Source organism: Cinclus cinclus, chromosome 6 (genome assembly GCF_963662255.1).
Source record: "Cinclus cinclus chromosome 6, bCinCin1.1, whole genome shotgun sequence".
Classification (NCBI taxonomy): domain Eukaryota; kingdom Metazoa; phylum Chordata; class Aves; order Passeriformes; family Cinclidae; genus Cinclus; species Cinclus cinclus.
This window is the reverse complement of record NC_085051.1, coordinates 51,277,904-51,300,285: the sequence shown is the minus strand read 5'-3', so window position 1 is coordinate 51,300,285 and position 22,382 is coordinate 51,277,904. Positions and strand designations below refer to the sequence as shown.

Below are 22,382 nucleotides of genomic sequence, written 5' to 3'. Positions count from 1 at the left end.
TTTTAATCCACATTATCTCTGTGATCAGGATAATGTTTGTAGCATGCAGTGGAATGGCACAGTCCCATAGAAATATGGAAGCATTTCAAAAAGTAATTCCAGTAAAAGCAATTGATTTCTGATGTGTTAAAAGGATCTTCATGTGCCCCTGTTATTTGCAAAATTAATGTACTTACTATGTTAATTTGAGAGATTTGCAACACTTCAGGAGCTTTTATGAACTATGATTTAAATGAGTGTTGGAATTACCAAAGTGGAGACAATAAATTCTAGGCAGTAATAAAGTGCCTTGTAATGAGGGACCTAAATGTCTGCTTCAAAACCACGAGGAACTACATTTCAGCTCAAGCTGCTGTTGACCTGTCAACTATGCATGATATTTTTGAATGTGCTCCTGTGTTTAAGGGAGGTCACTCCATTTTCTGCTCATGAGTCTCTTCTTTTCTTTTTCTCCACTCATTGCATTTGACAGTGATGTAAGCAGAGTCTGAATCCCAGCACATAAAAAGGAGTAAATTGCTTTCACCCTTATGCTAAAATAAAGAGATGAAAAAATTAAAAAAAAACACCCTTTCAAATTTATCATTCAGTAATTTCTCTGGTCATTTCCTGTGGCAACACATCATTGGGACACTACAAATATCCACACTGGTTATAAAGTCAGGCTATAGTTTTTAGTCTCACATAAACTTGTCCTTAGGTTCCTGCTTATACAACCAAAAATAGAAATTATTCACAGTTCAGACTTGTCTGCCTATAAAGACAGTGAAAAATGAGAATAATTTCACATACAAGGTACTTATCTTTACTTAAACAATTTATTTTTACTACTCCAAGCTCAGTGACAATGTTGAAATATTGTACCTTGCTTTGGATCCTAACCCTTAAAAATATTTTAGAATTAAAGTTATGGCAAAAAACACAAGCAGGTAGAAAGTGAGAATCATGTTTTGTTTGCTTTTCTAGCAGACCTATCAGATTTGTCACTAACTTCTTTAATAGAACAGCAAACACTAGTAGCATTAGGACAATATAGCATGACCTTCTCTACTATTGGATTTTAAAAAGCCCTGAAACAGAACCAACCCAGACTTTACTTAGTGAGAATTGATCTACATTGTGGTAGTTAGGTTTCCAGTTCAACAAACAGGAATATATCATATGTTGCTTTGGGTCAATGAAAGCCCATGCTCATCCACCGAACACTCAATAGCCTGGAAAATTTGCATGTCCTATAGATTCTGTTCATTAGTATGGTTAATTAGAATGATGAGAATTTGCTATTGATCTAATTATGAAACATATGCATAATTTGGGGTGCATATGGAGCAAAATGCGGTGGGTGCACTGTTATGCCTTCCAAAGACATGCCTGTTGTCTAACAAGTTAGAAGAGGATTTATGGGAATCCCTCTTTTGGTGACAGTATTTGACACACAGACACGAAAGTAAATGGAGTCGCTGTCGAAAGGCTCCATTTCCCCAGTTAAGCCAGAGGGTGCTGCGCCTGCAAGTCCAGCCAAGCAAGAGGGGGGTGGCAGGGTGAGTGAAGAAGAATCATGCAGTGCATGCAAAGCTGCACGTGCACCAGAAGTAGGAACTGGTGCAGAGAGGAGCCTCTCTGGAGATTTGACAATGAACAGTTACTCAAAACGCTGCAGCTCCAGTGAGGACAGCTTTGAGTTACAGGGCAGCACAAGGTCAGAAGCTAAAAGCTTTGTTAAAAGCAAAAATAAGGATGAAGGCTATCGACCCCATCGATCAAAGCACTGTCAGAAAGGGGGTGAAAAAACTCATGGACTGGAACACTCTTCTCTGTATCCATCAGAAGTGGGAAATGCAAGCCAAAAACTCCAGAGGCAGAAGAAGACTCACAAGAAAAGCAGTTCCTCTGCATCTGACTTGAGCTTGGTGAGTCAAGGATCATCAAGTTCACTGTCTGTTGTGGAAGAAAAAATAGAAGCTAAGCTCAAATTCTCTCAATTTATTAATGAAGTTACTTTCAGAGTGCTTGATCCCATGAGCCTGAGGGCATACCGAGCTGCTAAACTGAAAAATACTTTTCCATCCAGCGTGAAAAGCCTAGATGATTTTCATATTAAGAGAAAGTCTTCTGAGAACTGGAAAGAAAACATTCTAGATGGGAAGACCCATGAAGAAGTAGACTTAGAGACTCTGAGAAGTGACGACATCGTGGCTGGAGCACGACCACACAAATTAGAGAAATCATTGTCCCTGGATACAAGTCCCTCTCTCAGGTCATTTGATAATGGTGTCTCATGCAGAACAAGACCTGGCTTGCCAGTAGAAATTATGATTTCTCAAAGCAAAGGAATGCCAGCCACAAAATCTGCATCTCTTCCTAGAAGTACAAGCATGGTGAGCTCTCTAAAATATTTTATTTGGGTGGTATATGACAAGTACTTATGCACTAGTGCAATTATTTTAAAAGTGTTTCTGTCTTCCTGGGTGGGCTATTACCACATAAACAAACTTTTCTCCAGGGTGGGAAAAAACAGGGAAGGTTTATTTTTAGTTGCTCAAGAAACCAGCTGTAGAAGGTACGGGAGGTAAAAAAAACCAACAAAATACAATTCCCTAGTCCTTTTATTTTGATGTCTGGAGGATGGCTTTACAAGATCAAACAAGGTTATTCCTGCACTGCAATGAAGCATATATATGACCTGGTCACCTTGATATGAACAGTCAAGGCACTCAGAAAAGGGTAAAGAGAGCAATGTGATAGATCACTCAGGTATTCAAGGTCGCTAGTTTAGAACTTGCTCAGGTACCTCTACACTAAACAAGAATATTCAGTTAGTGTGTTTAAGTGCTACTGAGAGCTCTGACGTCCTGAATGTGTAGCTAATATTTGTATGTCTGAAATTAATGCATATCAGTTGATAATTTCTATTTTGATGTGCTAAAAAAACCCAAGCAACCTCAAAACCTTAAGAATAAAAATAAATAAATAAATAAATAAAACAAAAACAAAAAACCGGAAAAAAAAAATGGAAGCTTTCTTCTATGGTCTGGTAAAAAAAATATGGTTTTAATTTTTTCTTATGAGTATCTTTCTTTGGATGAGGAAGAGGTATTTACACCTGTGAAGGAAGGCAAAGGGAAATTGTTATTTGCTAGCATGGCACGGTATGGAATCCTGAACTTCCAAACCTTGCACTGACACAATATGTTAGTATATCTCCAGAGAGTTATTTGTAATTCCACTAAAACAATAAAGGTCCAGGAACTACTGCTTAAGACTATATACATGCACACAGACACTGCTAAACTGGGAGTTACTACAACTGCATTATTCTTCAAAAAGTCTATTCAAGTTTAAAAACAAAGAAACAAAAAGTTGTTTCATTTCACAGAGGACTACAGCAAACAGGAAAACATCCCAGTGTTAAAATTTTGTTCAAACTTTAGCAACCTGAGCTTAGGATTTTATGTCCTTGGATGTTTTAATTGGCACCTATCAAAGTTATCTGGAGGAAGAAGAGGTGAAGGAAAGAAACAGGGAGTATGCACACAGTGTTGTGTCACAGCTCCACAATGAGAGCTGTCCTACAGAGGGGTGAGGAGGCTTCAGTCTAAGCCCATGGCAGGGTATGCTTTTATCAACTTTCAGTTAAGCATCTGTCAGAGCATCTTTTCCAGTGGACTTGATTACATGTACAGAGTGAAACTTCCAACCAGTCGAGTGCTGACTGACTAAACACTGCTGAGTGCTCTGTAATTCCACTCAGTTAGTGTAGGCATCAGTCTACTCCAGCTGAAGCATCAGTCTGCTCTAAGCCTAGTCATTTAAATTAAACACAGTAATTACCAGACATTTTACCTCAACAAACAATGCCTCCGCCTGCAGAGCTAAACATGAGAAAAGAAAAGAGTGGGAGAAAAAAATACAAGAGCAAAACATGTTCAGCCTCATCTACAGATTCATGTCTCCTACAAGCAAAACCTTTGAGTTCAGTGCAATTTATTTAGGGCCTAGTCCACACCTGAAACATGCCTAGCAGGGAGCAAAAGCGTAACTGTATAGTCTTGGGTGTCATTAATGTAAAGATATTTTAAAAGTTCTTGGTTATGTAATATTCATTTGAATACACATAGATAACATTGCCTAAAACTGTTCCATGTTCTAGTTGCCAAGTTACTATTCGTGTGCAGAAGATAATCTTTGAGAGGAAGAAATTGTAAGATTACATTGACTTAAATATAAAATCTGGATAGCAGAGGTATAGTAATACATCCTGAAGAGTATGAAAGAACATGCCTGAAAGTTTGAGGTTAAAAAAACTGCACCTAATAAAAAAAAATGTGACTCAGAAGATGAATGCTGTGACATTGCCTCCTGTCTATTATGTTTTCTGAAGACCTCTGAGGTTTCCACAACTCACAACTGCCTCTGTCCTACCATTGGTTACATCCAGACCCACTAAAGTAATTTTCAACTTTTAGATTTCTCAGAACTGATCAAAATTTCTGCAAGTATTTACTGGTTTGCAAACAGGTGCTGCTGAAATGAAATGTCACAAAAAAAAACCAGCTGTAGATTTATGCAGAGGAATTTCTGGACAGTTAGCACAAAAAAAAAAGGATACTTCATTGTGTTAAAAGGAAGTTAAAAAGTTAAAACGAAGTTAAAGGAATTACAATAGGTAATGAAATTATGAAAACAATTTCAAAATATGATGGACATGACCTTGGTGTGGTCTAAATATTTTAATAACCTGGTCAGCAGGATGAAATAAATTTTCATTTCTATGAATTGCTCTAAATTCAAAGTCACTGGACAAACAAGCAGGAAAGGAAAATGCTATAACTAAAGGAAAACAAACCTCTAAATCCACACCAATGTAGTGGAGGGTGTGCAACTTGAGACTATGTCATACTTCTAGACTGAAACGATATGACCAGTTCAGTGGGCTGAAACATGCAGGAAATATCTGAAAAGGGTACACAATGGAAAATTTCTAAGAACTGGAAAGACATGCTTGTCAGAGTCCATCAAAGTACAGATCAATGCAGAGAGAAATGTGGATGGATCCAAACAAATGTATTTTTTTCCTAGGGTATGTTTCAAAGAAAGCCAGGTACGAAAGGAGATTAGCCCGTGTCTTTTAATACATATTTTATCTCAAATACATTTGTTCCAGGTAAGCAATGGATTCAGGAAAGCTTTATATACCACTACTCCTCTTCCAGGAAGAAAATCCAGGTTAAAATTTAATTCTTAAATAATCATACAGGAGCATGACTTCAGACCTGAGTAAGTCTGAAGCACTTTAGGGTTTGAATCAACCTGAAAATTACATTTCAATGACTTCAGTAATGCACAAATGAGGATCAACTTTCCAGCTATATCTCATCTTCACATACTTACTTTTACCTACACAAGGAACCATATAACACAACATTAGACATTGACTTTTCTTGGTCACAGGAAATCAATTTATTTCTTAGAAGAGCTCTTTCCATCTTTCATTAAGCTGTTGGTAGTACACATTCTGTGTGCAAGAGGTCTTAGAAACAATTTTTGGCTGCACCACTGCAACTATATTTATACATAACCTAAGGAATTGTGCATTTCTCACTTAAGACCATGTCACTATCACACAAAATAAATATGAGCAAACCTGATCAATACAAATGACTGACTAAGCTGCAGAGGCTCTCTTAATTGTCTCAGAACACAGTTGTTTTCTTGGGCTGTGAGTGCATTTTGCTGATTCATATTGAGTTTTTATCCACTATCACCTCCAAGCCTTTCTCCACAGGGCTGCTCTCAATCAGTTCTCTGCCAAGCCTGTGGGTGTGCCTGGGGTTGCTCTGATCCAGGTGTAGGACCTTGCGTTTCACTTTGCTGAACATCAAGTCTGAGAATAATTTGCTGGACCTGCAAAGCTACGGCAGTGAAGATAGATGCAAAGGCAACCGTTTATTTCCTAGACATCACCTGGCTCAGGCTGGTGCTTCAGCCACCTGTAGGGTCACTGTGCAGTCATACTCCCTTCTGTGTGATTTAGTCTCAAAGGCCAAATTTTGACCCCATATAAGCAATTCAGTTCCCTCCTGGAGCCTCAGCAAAACCAACTGAAAACAAAGTATTCATTTCAAGTAATGCATGCCCTAAAGGATTTAATTTCTATAGCCCTTGAGACAGAAGGGGACAATTGACTGTTACAAAGGATGACATCCTTAGAAAATGCATATGAATGAAGCACAAGGTAGAATAACAGAATAACACCCTTTTTCATTCCTCTTACAAGAAATCATCATTACAATGGCTATTGTAAAGAGGAAATATAACCAGAGTAGACACTCATATATTGAGAAGATTCAAAGGCTCGTGTTTATCTCTAATCCAGGTATGCTGTTTAATTGCTAAGGAACATGAAGGTAACCACTGAACCGCAGTGTCACAGACATTAACACAAACAAGGAAAATTATATTAATTTCTGCTCTGTTACTATTTGTTATCCATGAGGACTCCTGCTGTTCATTATTGGTTCTCTTGCAGACAAATACCTGAGCACAGGGATGGCTCACTGAAACTGCAGAAGCATCTTTAGAAATCACAGCCTCTCACACCTGAAGTTCACAGACATGAAGGGGTTTGATCCCCATATGGGCCATTCTCTTAAAAGTTGAACCCAAAGATCTTTGTGGTTCCCTTCCAACTCAGAATATTCTGTGAAAACTATGAAATCTGTAAGAATAGAGGAAGACTGTCACAAAAAAAGCTGTGGTAGAATTCCAGAGCAGTAGCAAACACAACCAATCTCCCATTCTAAATGAAAGTTTCTAGGGCAGTTTCTAGGTTCTCATTTTCTAGGGCACCTGACTACTAACAGAATCTTGCTGAAAGAGCAGACAAGATTTTGTTGCTCTAGGTCAAAGCTCTTTTATACAAGGTTTTGAGTCCTCTTTCAGGCCTTCTAGCCTGCCACCATGATGTAAAAATAGACTTTTGCTTTGTTCTTGGATGAATACCAAATCTTTCACTTCTATTTACAGTACAGTGATGTTTACAAGTAAGATTTGGGTTCAAATACATTATAATGGAAAGTATATATTGTTTCACTGACTCATGCATGCAATATGCCAAGAGAGAAAGAGTAAGAGGTGGGACCAGAAGGAAAATGAGGTCCTTTGCCCAGGTCAGTGAGCAAGTCAGCAGCCAAACACCTGAAAAGTGTTCCTGTGTCCTATTTTCTGATCAGTTCCTGCTCTTTCAGACAGGTGGGTCAATGTAGAACTACCCTCATTAGCTGATATAATGAAGCTGTGGTATCTCTAGGATATCAGAAGAAAGCAAGAAGGTGAACTACATCCGATGCTTCAGTTCTTTAATATGACATCTACATGCCAGAGCATATAATTAGGGCCTTTTATGATTCTCATACAGCAGTGGAAAATGCCACATAGCCACTTTTCCTGACATCCTGGCCTCTTTCTTGCCAGATGACACCGCACAATGTGTTTCCCTCTGCTTTGCAAATTGGAGGTGACCATCAGGTTGTCAGTAGCCTAAAATTTTTTTCTCAAAATGGGTATTAAAATGGATGGCTTAATTCCTTTACCATAAATTTGATTGACAGAAGATGGTGTTCACTTCTTTTCACCATTTAGAGATACCAGGCAAATACAAGAATTCTAAGACTTACTTGTTTACACTCATTACTAAGTGAAGTGAGCATAGCCACTGAACTGCAAGCAATGTACACCTTAACAACTTCAATCTTTTTCCTTCATCAGCAGATTCCTGAAAACAGTCTCTATGTCTGTCAATACTGTATAATAATCTCAGGTCCTAACAATTGCATTTGAGTGTGGAAAGCCAAGTACTAAAACTTTAATTATCTGGGTCTGCAGTTCCTTGGTACTTCCAAGGATTTCTACTGCATCATTATAACCTCTCTCCTCTGATACCAGTGCCATTTTCCTATACACCACTATTATGAAATGATCACTCTGGGTATAGTAGTAATGAGTAGTATTGCAGATGTGCACCAGCGTGTACACTTGGAGCTTCCAGGGTAGGTTAATTAGCTTTATAACACCTCTTATAAGTGTTAGGCAGCCAAATACCCTAAGCTACAAAATCTGATGGTCAAAGGAAATGGTAGTATCTTCTGAACTCATTTCATCTGATATCTAAGACAAATCTCATTTTCCACCAATCAAGCTATCTCAAATATCTTCTCAGTCTCTGAGATGACTTAGCCATGTTAGGTTTGAAGCATGCAGTAGCATTAATTGTACCAGCAGCAGCCAAGCTGGGGCAAGCTGTAGCTCAGCAAAGACTAACAGTCAAAGTATTTACCCAGCTTCACCAATTAAATGCAGAGTGCTGAAACCTCTTTTTTTTTTTTTTTTTTTTTTTTGGATGGGGGGGACATTTATGGTTTGTTCACAAGACATGGAAGCCAAGCAGGCCATGTGCAATTTCATCTATAGTTAACACCTCCTGTCCCAGTACTGTGGCTCTGACTCCTTGTTCCAGAGCCGAGAGCGGCGCAGCAGCCGTGTGTACTGTAGGAGAGATCAGCATAATGTTTTTAGAGCAGCAGATGTGACATCGTTTTACAAGCAACAGTATGAGCAGATGGTGTTTAGAGAGTTCTCCTTGCCTGTTCTAAAACACCTCCGTTGGGTCACTAATCGATCCTTGGTCTGGTCGAACACTGCATAAAGCTACAGTGTTCCCAAGATGACGCATATGGTCATTCACAGCTTCCCAGCTCATCAAATACAAATTAGATCAAAATCTTCTTCACAGAGCATAGATGTCTAGAAACCAGTGCTCCAAAGAATAAGCTGTTTATTCAAGACAGGCTGAAATAGACAGTCTGAGCTGCTTCCCAATAGCAATAATGTGTTTTCAATTAAATTAATTCACCATAAAGCCTGCATTTTAACACTTAGGGTTTAAATTCAGTTTTCCTCCCTTTTCTGCCCTCCCACCCCATTTTTTTTAGAGAAGGGGAGCAACGAGTCAGGAGAGAGATATCTGTATAAAGGAAAAAATTCCAATGTTCTAATGCTGAATTTCTGCACACGATTTAGAGTTCCAACCAGAAAACAAAATCATTTTCCAGCCAAATCTGCTATTTGCCTTCAGAGGGGCAGCTACTCAGACAGAGAAAAATCCTGAGCACATGCAGTTCACATTGATTTCAGTATCTTTCGGCACATGCAACAGGAAAGCAAAATTTGCAATCAGAAATGTTTAGTGTTCCTTTCCCAGTGATTTTTGTTAACATGACTTTTTCCCTTCCTTTGAGTTTGAAAAACACTCCTCGATTGTACTCTTTATCTTTGGATGCCTTTAGAAAGAAATGGTACTTTCAGAGCAATGGAAGCTACAACAGCCTTAGAACAATTACCATCAGCAGGGATGCCTGAAAACTGCAAAGCCAGGCAAGGGAAGGTGAAAGAGCAAGAGGTAGAAAAGACTAATAGATTTCTCTTTTCTGGCCAGCTTTGGCATACAAGTGTTATTTATGACAAATATTTTAAAGACACTTCAACTCATTTTTCATTTCTTCCTTCATCCAGCAGCCTGTGTTTGTCTTGTTTACAAAATGTGGAGTTTTGCCCTGCCATATTATGGCTGTGGTATATCAGAAAAGCAAAGACCTGGGTGTGCAATGACTCTCTCACACAGCCATATGCAATACTTAACATAAGTATTTTCCACATAATGAAAATCTCTGAACTCTGCCAAGAAAAGATTAAAGTGCAAGGCACTGCCCAGAGCCAGAGGTTGCTCTGATTTATTTTTCAGTTGTGACTGATATTTTCCCTACTCATTCTGAGGTTTTCAGCTCTATTAAAATTCTGCTCATTGATGTACTGCATGCAATTAATAGAAACATAGATGTAACTTTGCTCCTGCACTCCCAGGGTGTTCTAACATTTAACTGGAGTAAAATAAAAGTTTACTTATTAATATGAACCCATCACAGCAAGCATTTTGGGGACAGAAAAGAGGGAATCAGAATTACATTAATCTGCCAGAGCTGCATTTGCATTACTCTGTTTTCTCTGTAGGCTTGGTGATCCACAGGTTTTAATCTCCTATCAGAAAATATACCATTAAAATTTTGAGTCCAAAAATTCAAATAACAGAAAATTTTATGAATTATGGGGTGGTCTAAACGGTTTTTATACTAAATGTGGGTACCAGAAATTAAGCCTAGCTTCCCCAATAGCAGGAGTGATGTCTCAAAATATCAGCAACTGCTGGTTTTGACCTCTGGTCAGATAAGGAGAAGCAGGAGCCCATTTGGGAACCATTTTATATTTATAAAATACATATTTTTTCCATAAAGCTCAACAAAATTGTGTTTTCACAGACTAGCTCAGGAGTCTGTTTCAACAACTTCCTCTTTGCAAAGTAGCTTAAATTTGACCTTCTCAAATGAAACTCTTCAGTGCCAGAAGGTTTAGGTGACAGGAAAAGACATCTTGTGGATAGGGGAGAAGTAGATGCCATAAATCTTGGCTTTAAAACAGTTTCCCATGATATTCTCAAAAGTAAGCTGGGAAGATAAGGGGGGAAATGTTAAAAGGTAGAGGCAAAACTGACTGGAAAATCTTATTGAGAAGGTAGTTCAAAACCCTTAGTTGTGACCAGGATCTCAGGGACACCAAAACTATTTGCTATTAGAAAGCAGTTCATTTGTTTTGAGATACCATTGCTTTCTATCAAAAGAGAGTAAATAAAACATGCAATTCTGATCCTTTATCTGAGTTGGAAACTACAGTAGTGTGTTTATGCCTCTGTGTAGCACTCTTGGGAGGATGCTTTTAAAATTTCAAAAGTGTTGATTTCCCAAAAGTAAGCAGGTACTTACCAAGTTTAAAAAAACCTTTCCCGTATTGACAATCACTCTTAGTTGAAAAGTCTTCAAGTGGTTTTTTTTTTCTGTGTCACGTCTACTCAGTACCTAGAAGGGACAGAAATTGTTTAAGGATCCCACTGTCATCTCCATGCCTCAAATCAGTGCTGTATCTACATCCAACTGCTTCTCCTTTTTCACTACCAAAAGGGAATTTCCAAAACTTGTTTGGAACTTAATGTTGAAAAAACCCAAGGGAGCTGGATACAACAGTGTTGGAGCACCTATTGCTGAACAGCTAGCTCCTAGACTGTAGTCTGCAGGGTCTCCTGTTGTGATGCTGTTGGCCAACAGCTCTCAATTTCTGACTGTAAATTCAATACCTGCAAGAAAAACTAAAATTATACAAATCACATCCATATCTGCTGATCTTATGAGCTGTTTGCATTAATAGTTGATGTTAGTTGGGCAAGAATGATCAGGGATGTGGCAGTCTCAGCCCTCTGCTCCCTGCTTGGATAGAAAGAGCATTTTAAACAAAAGAGAATGAGAAATAAATACCAGGCCTGTTCACACAGCTATACTCGCTCTCTTAAAAATGAAGAGATATTTCTCCCAGAGAACAGCTATTCCCTGGATAACTGTAGTAACAAAAACCTGCTGTGTGAACAGGGCTAAAACGAGCAGCTATTGGGGAGTCAAGAACTGGTTCAGCAGCACTCATTCCTCCAGCAGCCAGCCAGACCTCCCCTCCACCCGCGATGCTGCGCCGTGAGCGCACGGCAGGCACCAGACACGTCCTGTTTCTGGAGACCCAGAGCTCATTCACAGTCTTGCAAGGGAGAGCTGGCAGTGCTGGTGAGAGAGCAGGATTCAGAGAGGAGGCAGCTGTGAGCAGTCAAAGGTCAGAACAGAATATCCTGAGCCAGGAAGGGGCGCAGGGCACGGGGCTGCAGCGGCCCCCGGTGCCTCCGGCTCTTGTGCCAGAGCCAGGGGAGCCCCAGCCCCACAGTGGGATCCCAGCAGAGCAGGGATGGAGGCAGCGCTGTGCCAGAACTCTCCTCCTGCCACCCCCACCCAGCTGATCCATGAGCAGCAGGAGAACATAAAATATTACCCAGTTATCATAAGGAGGAAACAGAACCGCCATATTTCAACCCATGCAAATCCAGTTACTCGTGGAGTAACAAATTGCTAACAAATTTATATGGAGCAAATAATAGCTAACAAAAACTTAAAGTTTGCTTTGTAAGTGTCCATATTCACCGGCAAAATACAGAAAAGACCCTTCATTTTCTCTGGATAATCCTGTCTTCTCTTGCTTCCCGTTTTGATATTGTAGTGAAACAAAATGGAAGCTAAATCAGTCAGCAGTTCCGTGAGGGAAGTGTACAGGCCATTGCAATCAATGTACTTAATTAAAAATACAATTAAAACAGAATCAGTCATGAGAACTGGAACACAATAAATAATTAAAACAAAATTAGTTTAGGGGTTTTTTTTGAGACACTCAGTCCCCAGTTAAAAGCAAATGGCTTTTTACTTCATTGATAGCTACAAAAGCAGATGTTTGCAGCTCCCAAGTTTTCTTTCCAATGTTAAGGTGGAAGTATATAAGACCTCCCCTTCTCCCCCTCCCCCTTTCTCTACGTACCTTCCACAACCAATCTGCCATTCAACTCCCAGTGCTGCAAAATCAGGAGCTGGTCTGAGGAGTTGCAAATAAAGAGCAGAAAAGCAGCATATGGTGGTAGAAAATAAAAAACCTGCTAATTATTCCAACCAAACATTAAACATTTCCCTACAGCAGGAGGGAAACTGTAGGAAAATTATTATTTATGTGTTTATTTATGTCGGAAATAGGCGAGGGCAGAAAGAAGTAAGAATGTTCCACTCACAAACTACTGACAGTTTTTTGTATCGTGCTCATTATCATTCTGAAGTGTAGAAACTAACATTGCAGGAAGCAACCTAGGAAGGAAAGAGGCTTTGTTCTTCAACCACCAGGCCTTCAGAACAAATGTTGGGTACTAAGACAGCTAATGTCATGTTTCTGAGCTCAGGGCTGCAGGAATTCCTTTTGCAGGTGATTGCATCTGTGACTGATACTACCCCATCAGTGTTGCAGCTCTATAAACTGTCTATTGACAGCCGTGGGTGGTTTCCTGCTTTTCTTGTATTTGTATTCATTCACATCTTAAATGTTCCTTCCTTCCTTGAAGGAAATACATCTCTTCCCCCCCGTTGGGAAATGTGAGTAACAGAGTGGGATGCTGAGAAGTTTCAGCTTTCACTTTCTCATTGCATAAGCTTTCAAGTTCTTCCAGTTGAGAAGGAAGAAACAAATGAACCTTTCTGGCTTAGTCACTATTTAATAACACAATAATTAGCTAAACATCATGGCAAGCAGGGATTAAGTATTTTCCACTGTTAATGAACTTCTATCATCAGAAGAAAAACAAGAGGCAACTCTTCTAGTAACTCAGTTATTTTGGCACTGCAGATCAATACCTTGATTTTTACATTTCTCAGAATTATGAAGCCAAATAACCATAATAAATATCAGTATGTGTCCTCTAAGCTATAATGGAATTTTATGAAGTTGCATATGCACTGCTGTTATTTGTCAGGACAAACTGGGTAACAAATATCTTTTAAATCCTTACTTTCTTTGGAGCAACAACTGTTAACACCACAGCTGCTCCAGTGCTGACTGTTACTTATTGTGCCAACAATTATTTTCCAGATAAACATTGTGGAAAAATGTAGGTAAATTTAGATACAGATTTATAGGGAATAAAACTGGCTTTTGTTACAATTGTCTCCACTGGTTTTTGGATAACTTTGGGGAAGGGTCAAACTTGGCAGTTCCTCAGTTTCTCCAGCTGCAAAATAAAAATAGCTCTTAATCAGTTTGTTTAGTGTTTCAAGATCCTCTCAGAAAATGGACGTGTTGCAAAGACATCCTTAGAAAAACGAGGAATCCTTATTCTGATGTATGCTTGAAATTTTTCCTCTCCCCCTGTAGTACTTATCAAATCTATGATATTTAGGAGTGTTTCTGTTCTTGCTATTCTGAAGTGTTTATGTTAAAAACTTTTACGATGTAGCCTGCAACTGAAAACATGGGATATTTTCCTGGAATGGATAATTAAGTAGATAATTAAATAGATAATTACATCATGAGTGGTGTTAGAATATCATGTAATCATTATATCTGACAGAAAATAACTAAGAATTGAAAGAGGCTCCTCATGGAAGCACCAAGCCTATCAGAGTGTTTGGACAATGCTCTCAGGCAGATGGTGTGATCTTTGGGGAGTCCTGTGCAGGGCCAGGAGTTGGACTCGATGACCCTGGTGGGTCCCTTCCAACCCAGGATCATTGATGAACACTATGGCAGCCTGGCAAGGTAAAGGTGTAACACTGCCTGAGTCCCTCTTGAGGCACTGAGGGACAAATGAATCTTGTGCTTACTGCCCTAATACTCCAAGGCATGAACATATGTTTATTTCATTGCTCAGTTTCCTAAAATTATTTAAAGTGAGCAGTCCTTTTTCAGTGGGCAGTTTTGCATGTGTCATTCCCAGGTCAACTAAATTAGACATACATTCACCAAAAGAATTACCTGTTTCCACAAATGTCTGTACACCTTCCCTTTTTTACCAGAGCACATAGATTAACACCGAATTGTGTCACTAATACCTTTTTATTTCACACTTAGCATAGTTTATTAACCTCCTAGTCATAACAGAATTTTACAAAAACATAGGTATGTCCCTCTAGGGTAACTAGGGAATTATGAGCTCCTCAATCACTTCAGTTTGTTGTAAGGAAAGTTTCTGCAGCGCAGTTTTTAGCTCCAGACCTGTAATTTGGTTATTTCCAAAGTTACTTATACACTATTAATCACATAACCTTATTATTTTTCTTCCAGATTAGGGCATCAACTCTATAAACCTTAGTAATGGCGCTAATATGTTTTCTAGGGAAATGCCTTGAGCATCGAGTATAACAGAATTTTCCAACAAAGGTGTTGGATGTGAAAAAATAAATCTGCTATGCTGTCTTCCTTGGTCTTTTTAAGGGCATCTAAATCTATGAACATATTAACCCCTCTGTGTGCCATCTAAATTTCTCTCCCTGAAGAAATTATTCTTTTGTACTTACGTAATTCCAGTTGGGGTGGATGCAACAAAAATAAAATGGAACCACAAAACCCTGGAATCATCGAACTTGGAAGAGACATTTAAGATCATCCAGTCCAACCTTTAACCCACCACTGCCCCTGTAACCCCTAAACCACTAAACCACAGCACCACACCCAGAAACCTCTTGAACACTTCTGGGGATGGTTACTCTCCAAACCCCCTGGGCAACTTATTCCTATTAATAAATTAAATTAGGCCCATCTATAATGTCAATGCACTGTCAACCCCTGAAAACTTTGATCTGTGTAAAATGACTGCATGCCATGGCAAATTTTACTGTCTTGTCTCAGGTTTGTCTTGAGTATTCCAGCAGTCAGTGCCTTTTCTGCCAGCCAGCCAAAACTGGCAGGACTTGAAGCCTGCAAAGCTGTTGTGGTTCAGACTTAGTTCAGTTGCAGACTTTCTATATTTGCACTTTCCTTTTATAGCTCAGAGTTAAAAATATCTTACATTTCTATGTCAAGTACAGCACTCAAATCCCTGTAATGCAGTTTTGCAGTTAAATTACTGTGTCTGGATTAACTATAAACTATTAACTTCAGTAGAAGTGCAGCTGAACTTGTTACTGTGAGAAATTAATCTACCTTTTTATCATCTTGCTTTCCATTGTCATCCATTGCCTTCACAGATGATAGGTGCATCATTAAAATCTTTTCCAGTTGTCATCTGTATTTCCTCAAGTACCTGATCTAGCAGACCTTTTTCACAGCTCTACTTCTCCTTAATAGTTCTACATTTTTTATTTACCACTGGTGCAATGGGGTATTGCATGTTCACCTTGGGCCTACAGTACTTCAAATACATTCTTTTTATTCAGTGATGCATTTCTACCTCTCTCCATGAAAATACATTAAAAGTTAACTGACAGCCATGTCAGTGTTTTATATTAATGCCTTACCCCTCAAAATATTAAAAGATAACTCAGGGGAAAGAAAAAACCCAAGTGCTGAAATAACTATAGCTTTTTGTGCACTTCTGACATAGAAGCCTGGAATTATCTATTGCCGGGTTTTATTTATTTTGGGAAAAATGTGATTTAAGGATTATGACAAATACAGAAGGTAGGAAGTCTAATGATACATGTGCTGTTATTATCAATGTATTAAGCATTATGGCCACTGTGGAACCACTCATTAGTGAGATGTGAAGTCAAAGACAAAGCAGTTGGGCATGAGTACCTAATCTTGCAAACACTCACTGTGGGGGAATGTGCTCTCTGATGTGTCAGGCAATGAAACAAACACAGGCAGGAAAGTACTCACCTGCTCTTGGAGTTTCCACTCATCCTCATTCTTTGGGTTGTATTCCCAAACTGGGTGAGCTGTATGTGACACGTACTACTTGGAGGTGAGAGGGAGTATCTTTGGGATTGATTCCCTTGGCAGAAATGGTGATCTTTCTCTGGAATCTCATCATTCGTGAGCTGGGCAGCCTGGCAGCCAAGTAAGCTTGCAGTATTCCAGTGCCCTGTAATCCTGATTCTAGACCATTTGAAACTTTGGTTTGTATTCTCTCTACTACCACTGTCCTATCACTCTTTTAATGGGAATGAAACCACAGCTGCCCATTGCAGAAGGAAGCACAATGTGCTTCAATCAAGTCCCCACTTTTAACAGCAAGGACCAAAGGATGGCCCCAAAAGAAGGCATTTCAAAGTCCTCACAGAGTCTGAGTCTAAGCTTATGATGGTAAATAATTTTAACAGCTGATTTCTCAGTTTGAGTCTTGCATAATCACAGCAGGTTGGAAGGAAATAATTAAACTGGTTTTTTTTCAATGTTCTATAAAATGTCATCACTCAGATAAGAAGTACCGTAATGTTGCCATCCCTATGGACAATGTCAGCTTCACACTCTAGCCAAAGCTCCCCAAAGGACTGATGAATCTAGAACAGCTGTAACGTCTTTTACAGATATTTGATTTAATATGACATGATGCTTCCTTTTGAAAAATGTATGGAGCCATGCCATGGCAATAAAACACTTTTCCAGTTCATGAAAAACAGACTAACTACTGGTTAGAAAGTTGTTTCAAAGGAAATCACCTTACAAAGATCTGAAAAATCAGGTCTATGAGTATTAAGCCTTTTCATTGGTGTTTGCAAGGAAAACCTTTTATGATTAATTCACAGTTAATGCAAACATTCATAGTGTGATAAACAATGATATCAGGACAGAGTGATCTCACTACTAACTTACTAAAGAACATTTGAGTAGTCAATGATGAAATTATACATCCAGGTGTAGGAAGCTAAGATCATACTTTCAGACTAGGAGACCACAAAACAGAGTTCTGTTGAGGATTAAGGAGTTCTGTTTAGCTGAAAAGAATCTAACATAACCTTGGATTTGAAATTTAAATTGGTTGGAATGTTAAATAGGTATATTCACGTCTGTGCACAGAGTAAAGCAAGATCAGCCTTAGAAAAACTGACAAAAATTCCAGGCTGCCATGAAGAAAGACACAATTATCCTGTGACAGAAGAAACTCATGTGTGTGGAAATGGATTCAAAGAATATATGCTCCATGGCAAGGCTGACTGGTGTGTAATTCTCCAATTCTTCCTTCTCAAAGGCATCGTAAAGTCACTGTCCTCCAAGTCATACAAGATTACATATGCCACACTTAGAAGGTCCCTGGGAGGTACCAGCTGAATGAAGTCAGAAATGAGCAAGAAAGGAGTAATTTTTTTTTTTTTTTTGTCATTCAAAACAAACAAGGAAAAGGTAATTTTAAGGCTAAATGTTCAAAAATCTTAATAAAAGTTAAAGGCTGCTAATAGGTTAACATGGGGACTGCTGAGTCATACTTTAGCAATAATGTAAGAAAAGGAGACAAGAAGTGAAGGATAAAGCCTTAAAGATGCACAAACTTATTCAGAAAAATCAGGAGATAAAAGATTTCAAGGAGAACTAACAGACCTAGATGAAGAGAAAAGTTCCATTCTGACAAATCCAAGTATGCTTGATGACAAGAAATCTAAATTTATTGTGGGGGAAAAGACAGGAACAAAAATCCCTTATTGAAAACCCAGTATTAAGATCTGCTGAACACTGAGAAACATGCAGAGAAAAATGTAATTTTTCTGAACATATAACTGTGGTGTAGAGTACAGAAAAGAATTCTGATCATCACCTTGCCAAGAACAATAGGAAAGAAAGCTTTTAGGAAAGATGAACTAAAGGTTAAAAGACTCCCTTAGGAAGAGACAGCAAAAAAACCACATTATGTTTAGAAGAAACATATCCAAAACCATGGGTAGAAAAATGATTGTCAGGTGCTCCACTTTCTACTTTCATAATCCAAGAATGAAAGACTTAAATGACACAGAAAGGCAGTAAGATCAAAACTGATCAAAAGTGATTTTAAATAGAGTAAGCTGCATGTGGAGCTTATTGTCACAAAACAACCTGAAGGTCTAAAAAGATCAATAGGAATCACAGTGAAGTTAGACATTTATCTGAAGGCATATAAATCCCCAGGCAGCAAGGCATAATCTAAATTCTACCTGGCAGGAATTTGAAAGTTAGTTCCCACTTATGAGTTCTTCCCCAATCACTCACTATGTAATTTCATTCATTTTCCTGTGAAACATTAAGGATAGGACTTTCAGTTTAGATGCTACAGTACCAGGAACATTGAATTCCAAAATGCAGCTCTGGAGATCATTGAGGTGGAAAACTAGGAAGAAGGGGAGTGTTTAGGCCATCACCAAACTAAATACAACTCTATACAGTGGTAACAAAACATGGAAGGATATAAATCCACGCCATACATTTTTTGCAGAGTTATTCTAGTTTTCATAATATAAGAATATAAGCAGACAGTATTTGCAAAACAAGAGAAATTCTATTGGTCCAAGTGATACAGCTGGGGAAAGAAAGCAACTACAATGAAGACTGTGTTTACAACTTTGCTTCTCCTAAATAAAGTTTCAAGGATGTCATGGCTTTGCTTTTCATAAATGTACCAACTGGTGTAATAAAGCGTATGAATTCTCCCTATAAAACTTGACTAGCTCATTTTGTGTGTGTCAGTTATTGCTCTAAAGAGAAAAAAAGCAGCTTTACTTTTTGAAATAATGACCTGGCAGCATGAAATATTTCTTTCAGAGGGTTCATTTGGCTTTGTAGCCAGGATGCTAGACTGGCCTCACTGCAGCCTTAAAGAGGAGATGATCCCAACAGCCCTTTCCTAGTGATGTCTGAAGTACAGGCTTACAGACAATTCCTTGCTATTCCCTTTGGTTTATGAGAGAGAAGTGTGATGTCATCTTCTCACTGAAAAATACTAATACCAAACTGGAAGTTAAAGTGAATTCTCTATCCTAGAGGAATGTGCCTGTTGGAGGGAATTCTGGAAACAGTTGCATCAAACAGCAAAAATCACACAAGAGATCAATAGAGACAGAATTACAGCCTGGAAATTTAGATCCGTTCCCACTAGTAAAAGGATATCATAGGAAGTGCTTTCTTTGGTTGGCTCTGACATTTTCCTACAGTGTTTGTGAAAAAAGTCTCTTGGTATGTTGATTTCAAGAATGTCATAGTATTATATACCAAAATTTTGTCTGCTCAGCCTTGTATTTTGTACTTGCTCCTAGGTTTTCAAGATATTTTCTTTTTAACTCTTCCCTATTTTAGTTAATTATCTCACTGCCTTTTATTTTATGCTTCATATAATTTTTTTGGTTCAATGGATTCTATATTCTTCCACCCTGTTGATAATACTTTCTCTAGTTCTCTTACTTGAGTTCCTCATGTTTTCACTCTTTGAAGAAGAAATGTACAACTGCATGAGATTATAATTCCCTACCCTGAAATTCTCCCTGTGACTTTTTCTATTTTGACCACCCAGAAAGCTATTTGCCTCTTCATATATTGTAGGTGTTTATATGCTTTACTGTTAATTGATCTGCCTATCCCTGATTAATGTCTCAGGCAGATTCTCATCCCTAAAATTCCTTCTACTTCACTACAGAGCATTTGCAGATGCATAGTTTCCCTTTGTTTATTTCTGGATGAGGGCTATTATTTTACAGCTTTATATTCACAAGGCTATTGTCACACCAAATACCACTGCCAAAATAAATGTGCCTTCTTCAATTTAATTTATAGCGAATTTAATGCCCTGTTTCATTGCCATAGTCAAGCATAAGTGTTTTACAGATATGACACTGACTGTGGCTTTTTTTTTTTTAACAGAATCCATCTCCTTTTGCTTCTGAAGATTTCATAGTCCTTGGTTCTTTTCCTCTCTCGCCTTATTTGTGATATTGTGAAACTTTGTTTACAATCTTTGTTTTACAGGTATCAGTACAGAGATACTAAGAGGCAAATCCATCTTCTGTGTAGTCTCATTGTCACTCAAAGAATGATGGGAAAAGCAAGATTTGTGAAACTAGATGAAATCTTGAACCACAACAACATCTTCCCTCTTTGATACAAAAGATCAATTTAAATGCAAAACAAAACCTTAGACAGATACAAAATATATTTCAGTTTATAGAGCTTAAGTGGTTGGATCTTTATTAGTTGTACTATCCTTGTCTTTTTCATTAAATCAGTGCAGTAATAATACAGCTTTCTTAACTGAATTTAAATTATAATTGTAATTGTCTCTGTATGATTGTGACATAAATATAAAGGAAGAAACAGTGATATTTGTAGTGCTGGTAAGCTGTAAATTGTAGGATAGATGGAGACTTAGACCCTAAACCTCCACATGTGAGTGCAGTTATTTATCTTGACAATAGTAGGATTTAAGAAGCTTACTGGTAAGGAAACATGAAGCAGATGAAAGAATTGAATCAAGGTTTCTAACAAGGTTTCTTTGCTGCTTGAATCACAATCTCCCTTTTTAGTTGACTTACTAAAAGAAGTCACTATGTCTTCATTTAATCTTGACTGGAAAGCCAGCATGCAGTGGCACTATTTATAAAGCACTATTCATTAATTTATTAGGGTCCCATTTAGATGTTTGTTTCTCCAAGCCTGTGCAACATCCTTGAGTCTTTGCAAGCAATTGTGCTTGTTCATCCTTATGCATTTGTCTTTCTGATGCCCAAACCTGCCATTCTCCTGTAGCAGTGATGGGCATAACAAAGTTCAAAATATGTCCAGCCCCTTTGAAATAATAACAGCTAAAGAAAACCCACCCTCAAAACCACAGTTCTGGTGCCATGGAGCAAAATCCTCTCTACTCCCACTCTTTTTTTTTTTTCCATTTGTATCTATCCAGAAGCATTTTTGAGGTAATTAACAGGGACACTCTGACTGAAGTCAATTTAGTGTGGCTCTGCTCAGTCTCTTCCATTGACACTTGATAAGGGACAACCTTCCCTGGCCCATATTAAAAGCATTTCTTCTACAAACACTCAGTATTTAGTGACTATCTGTTGACCTCCTGAGAAGTAGAGCAGTTTTGTTATGTCTCTGCAGTTTGGGAAAAGCAAGAACCTCTGCACCCAACTCTTTGTCAGGTATTCATCAGAAAACTATTAGCCTAGCAAAGTACTGCAAGATACATTTTTAAAGCAATGATACTTACAAATTTATTTAGTGGAACATGACAAGTTTGCAGGTGTAGGCTGTCATTATTTGATACCTCTCCATTCTTCTTCTCTCTATAGCATTTTGATAGGCTCTCCTTATGTTTCAGTCCCTTTTTCTAGTCCCAAGAGCAGCCGCCTGGGATGTGAATAGGTGGCTGACTGACCTTGGTCAAATAGCACTGCTTCACATATGGTCTGTGGCTCAGAAATAATATGGGGTCACAGAAGAGGACAGTTTGCATAACCTGTCTGCCTTATAACAAGAAATCAAACCTGGGGACAACCTGTACTATTGTGCTAAACAGTGATGCATAAACAAACAAAGTTTTGTTGAGCAGACAAAAAAAAAATTCTTTACAGTCATCAAATGATGAAATTCTGTCATAATGTTTTGCTAGTTAAGGGGTAGGATAAAAATAGAGAAACATTTTAGGCCTGTTTACAATCTTCATTTTTTGCTTATAAACATTTAACTTATAAATAAAGTTTGTAAAAAAGCTTTCCTGTTGGACCACTGCAGTAATCACCTGAGTGACTGTATCTATAGACAGCACACAGCAGTGAACTCACAGAAAGACATTTCCTTGCCTTTGCAGTAACTTCTAAAAAGATTCTGAATGTCAGAGCTCCATACAAGGACAGCATCAAATATCTGCAATATTTCTTAGCAGTTTAAGAAATCTAGAAGATCTAGAAGTACTTGTTTACAGTTACTCAAAAGAAGGCCATAGTCCTCAGTTACAGAGAACTTCATTACCTGGA

At 38.3% G+C, this 22,382-nt stretch overlaps 1 protein-coding gene across 1 annotated transcript in view; it reads left to right on the top strand.

Annotated features, from left to right (window-relative positions):
- Nucleotides 1-1,634: 1,634 nt before the first annotated feature.
- Nucleotides 1,635-22,382, top strand: part of BEGAIN (brain enriched guanylate kinase associated) — a 146,344-nt gene continuing 125,596 nt past the window's right edge. Inside the window, exon 1 of the mRNA XM_062494942.1 lies at nt 1,635-2,378. Coding sequence (XP_062350926.1) covers nt 1,635-2,378 — 744 coding nt within the window. The remainder of the gene's footprint in view (nt 2,379-22,382) is intronic.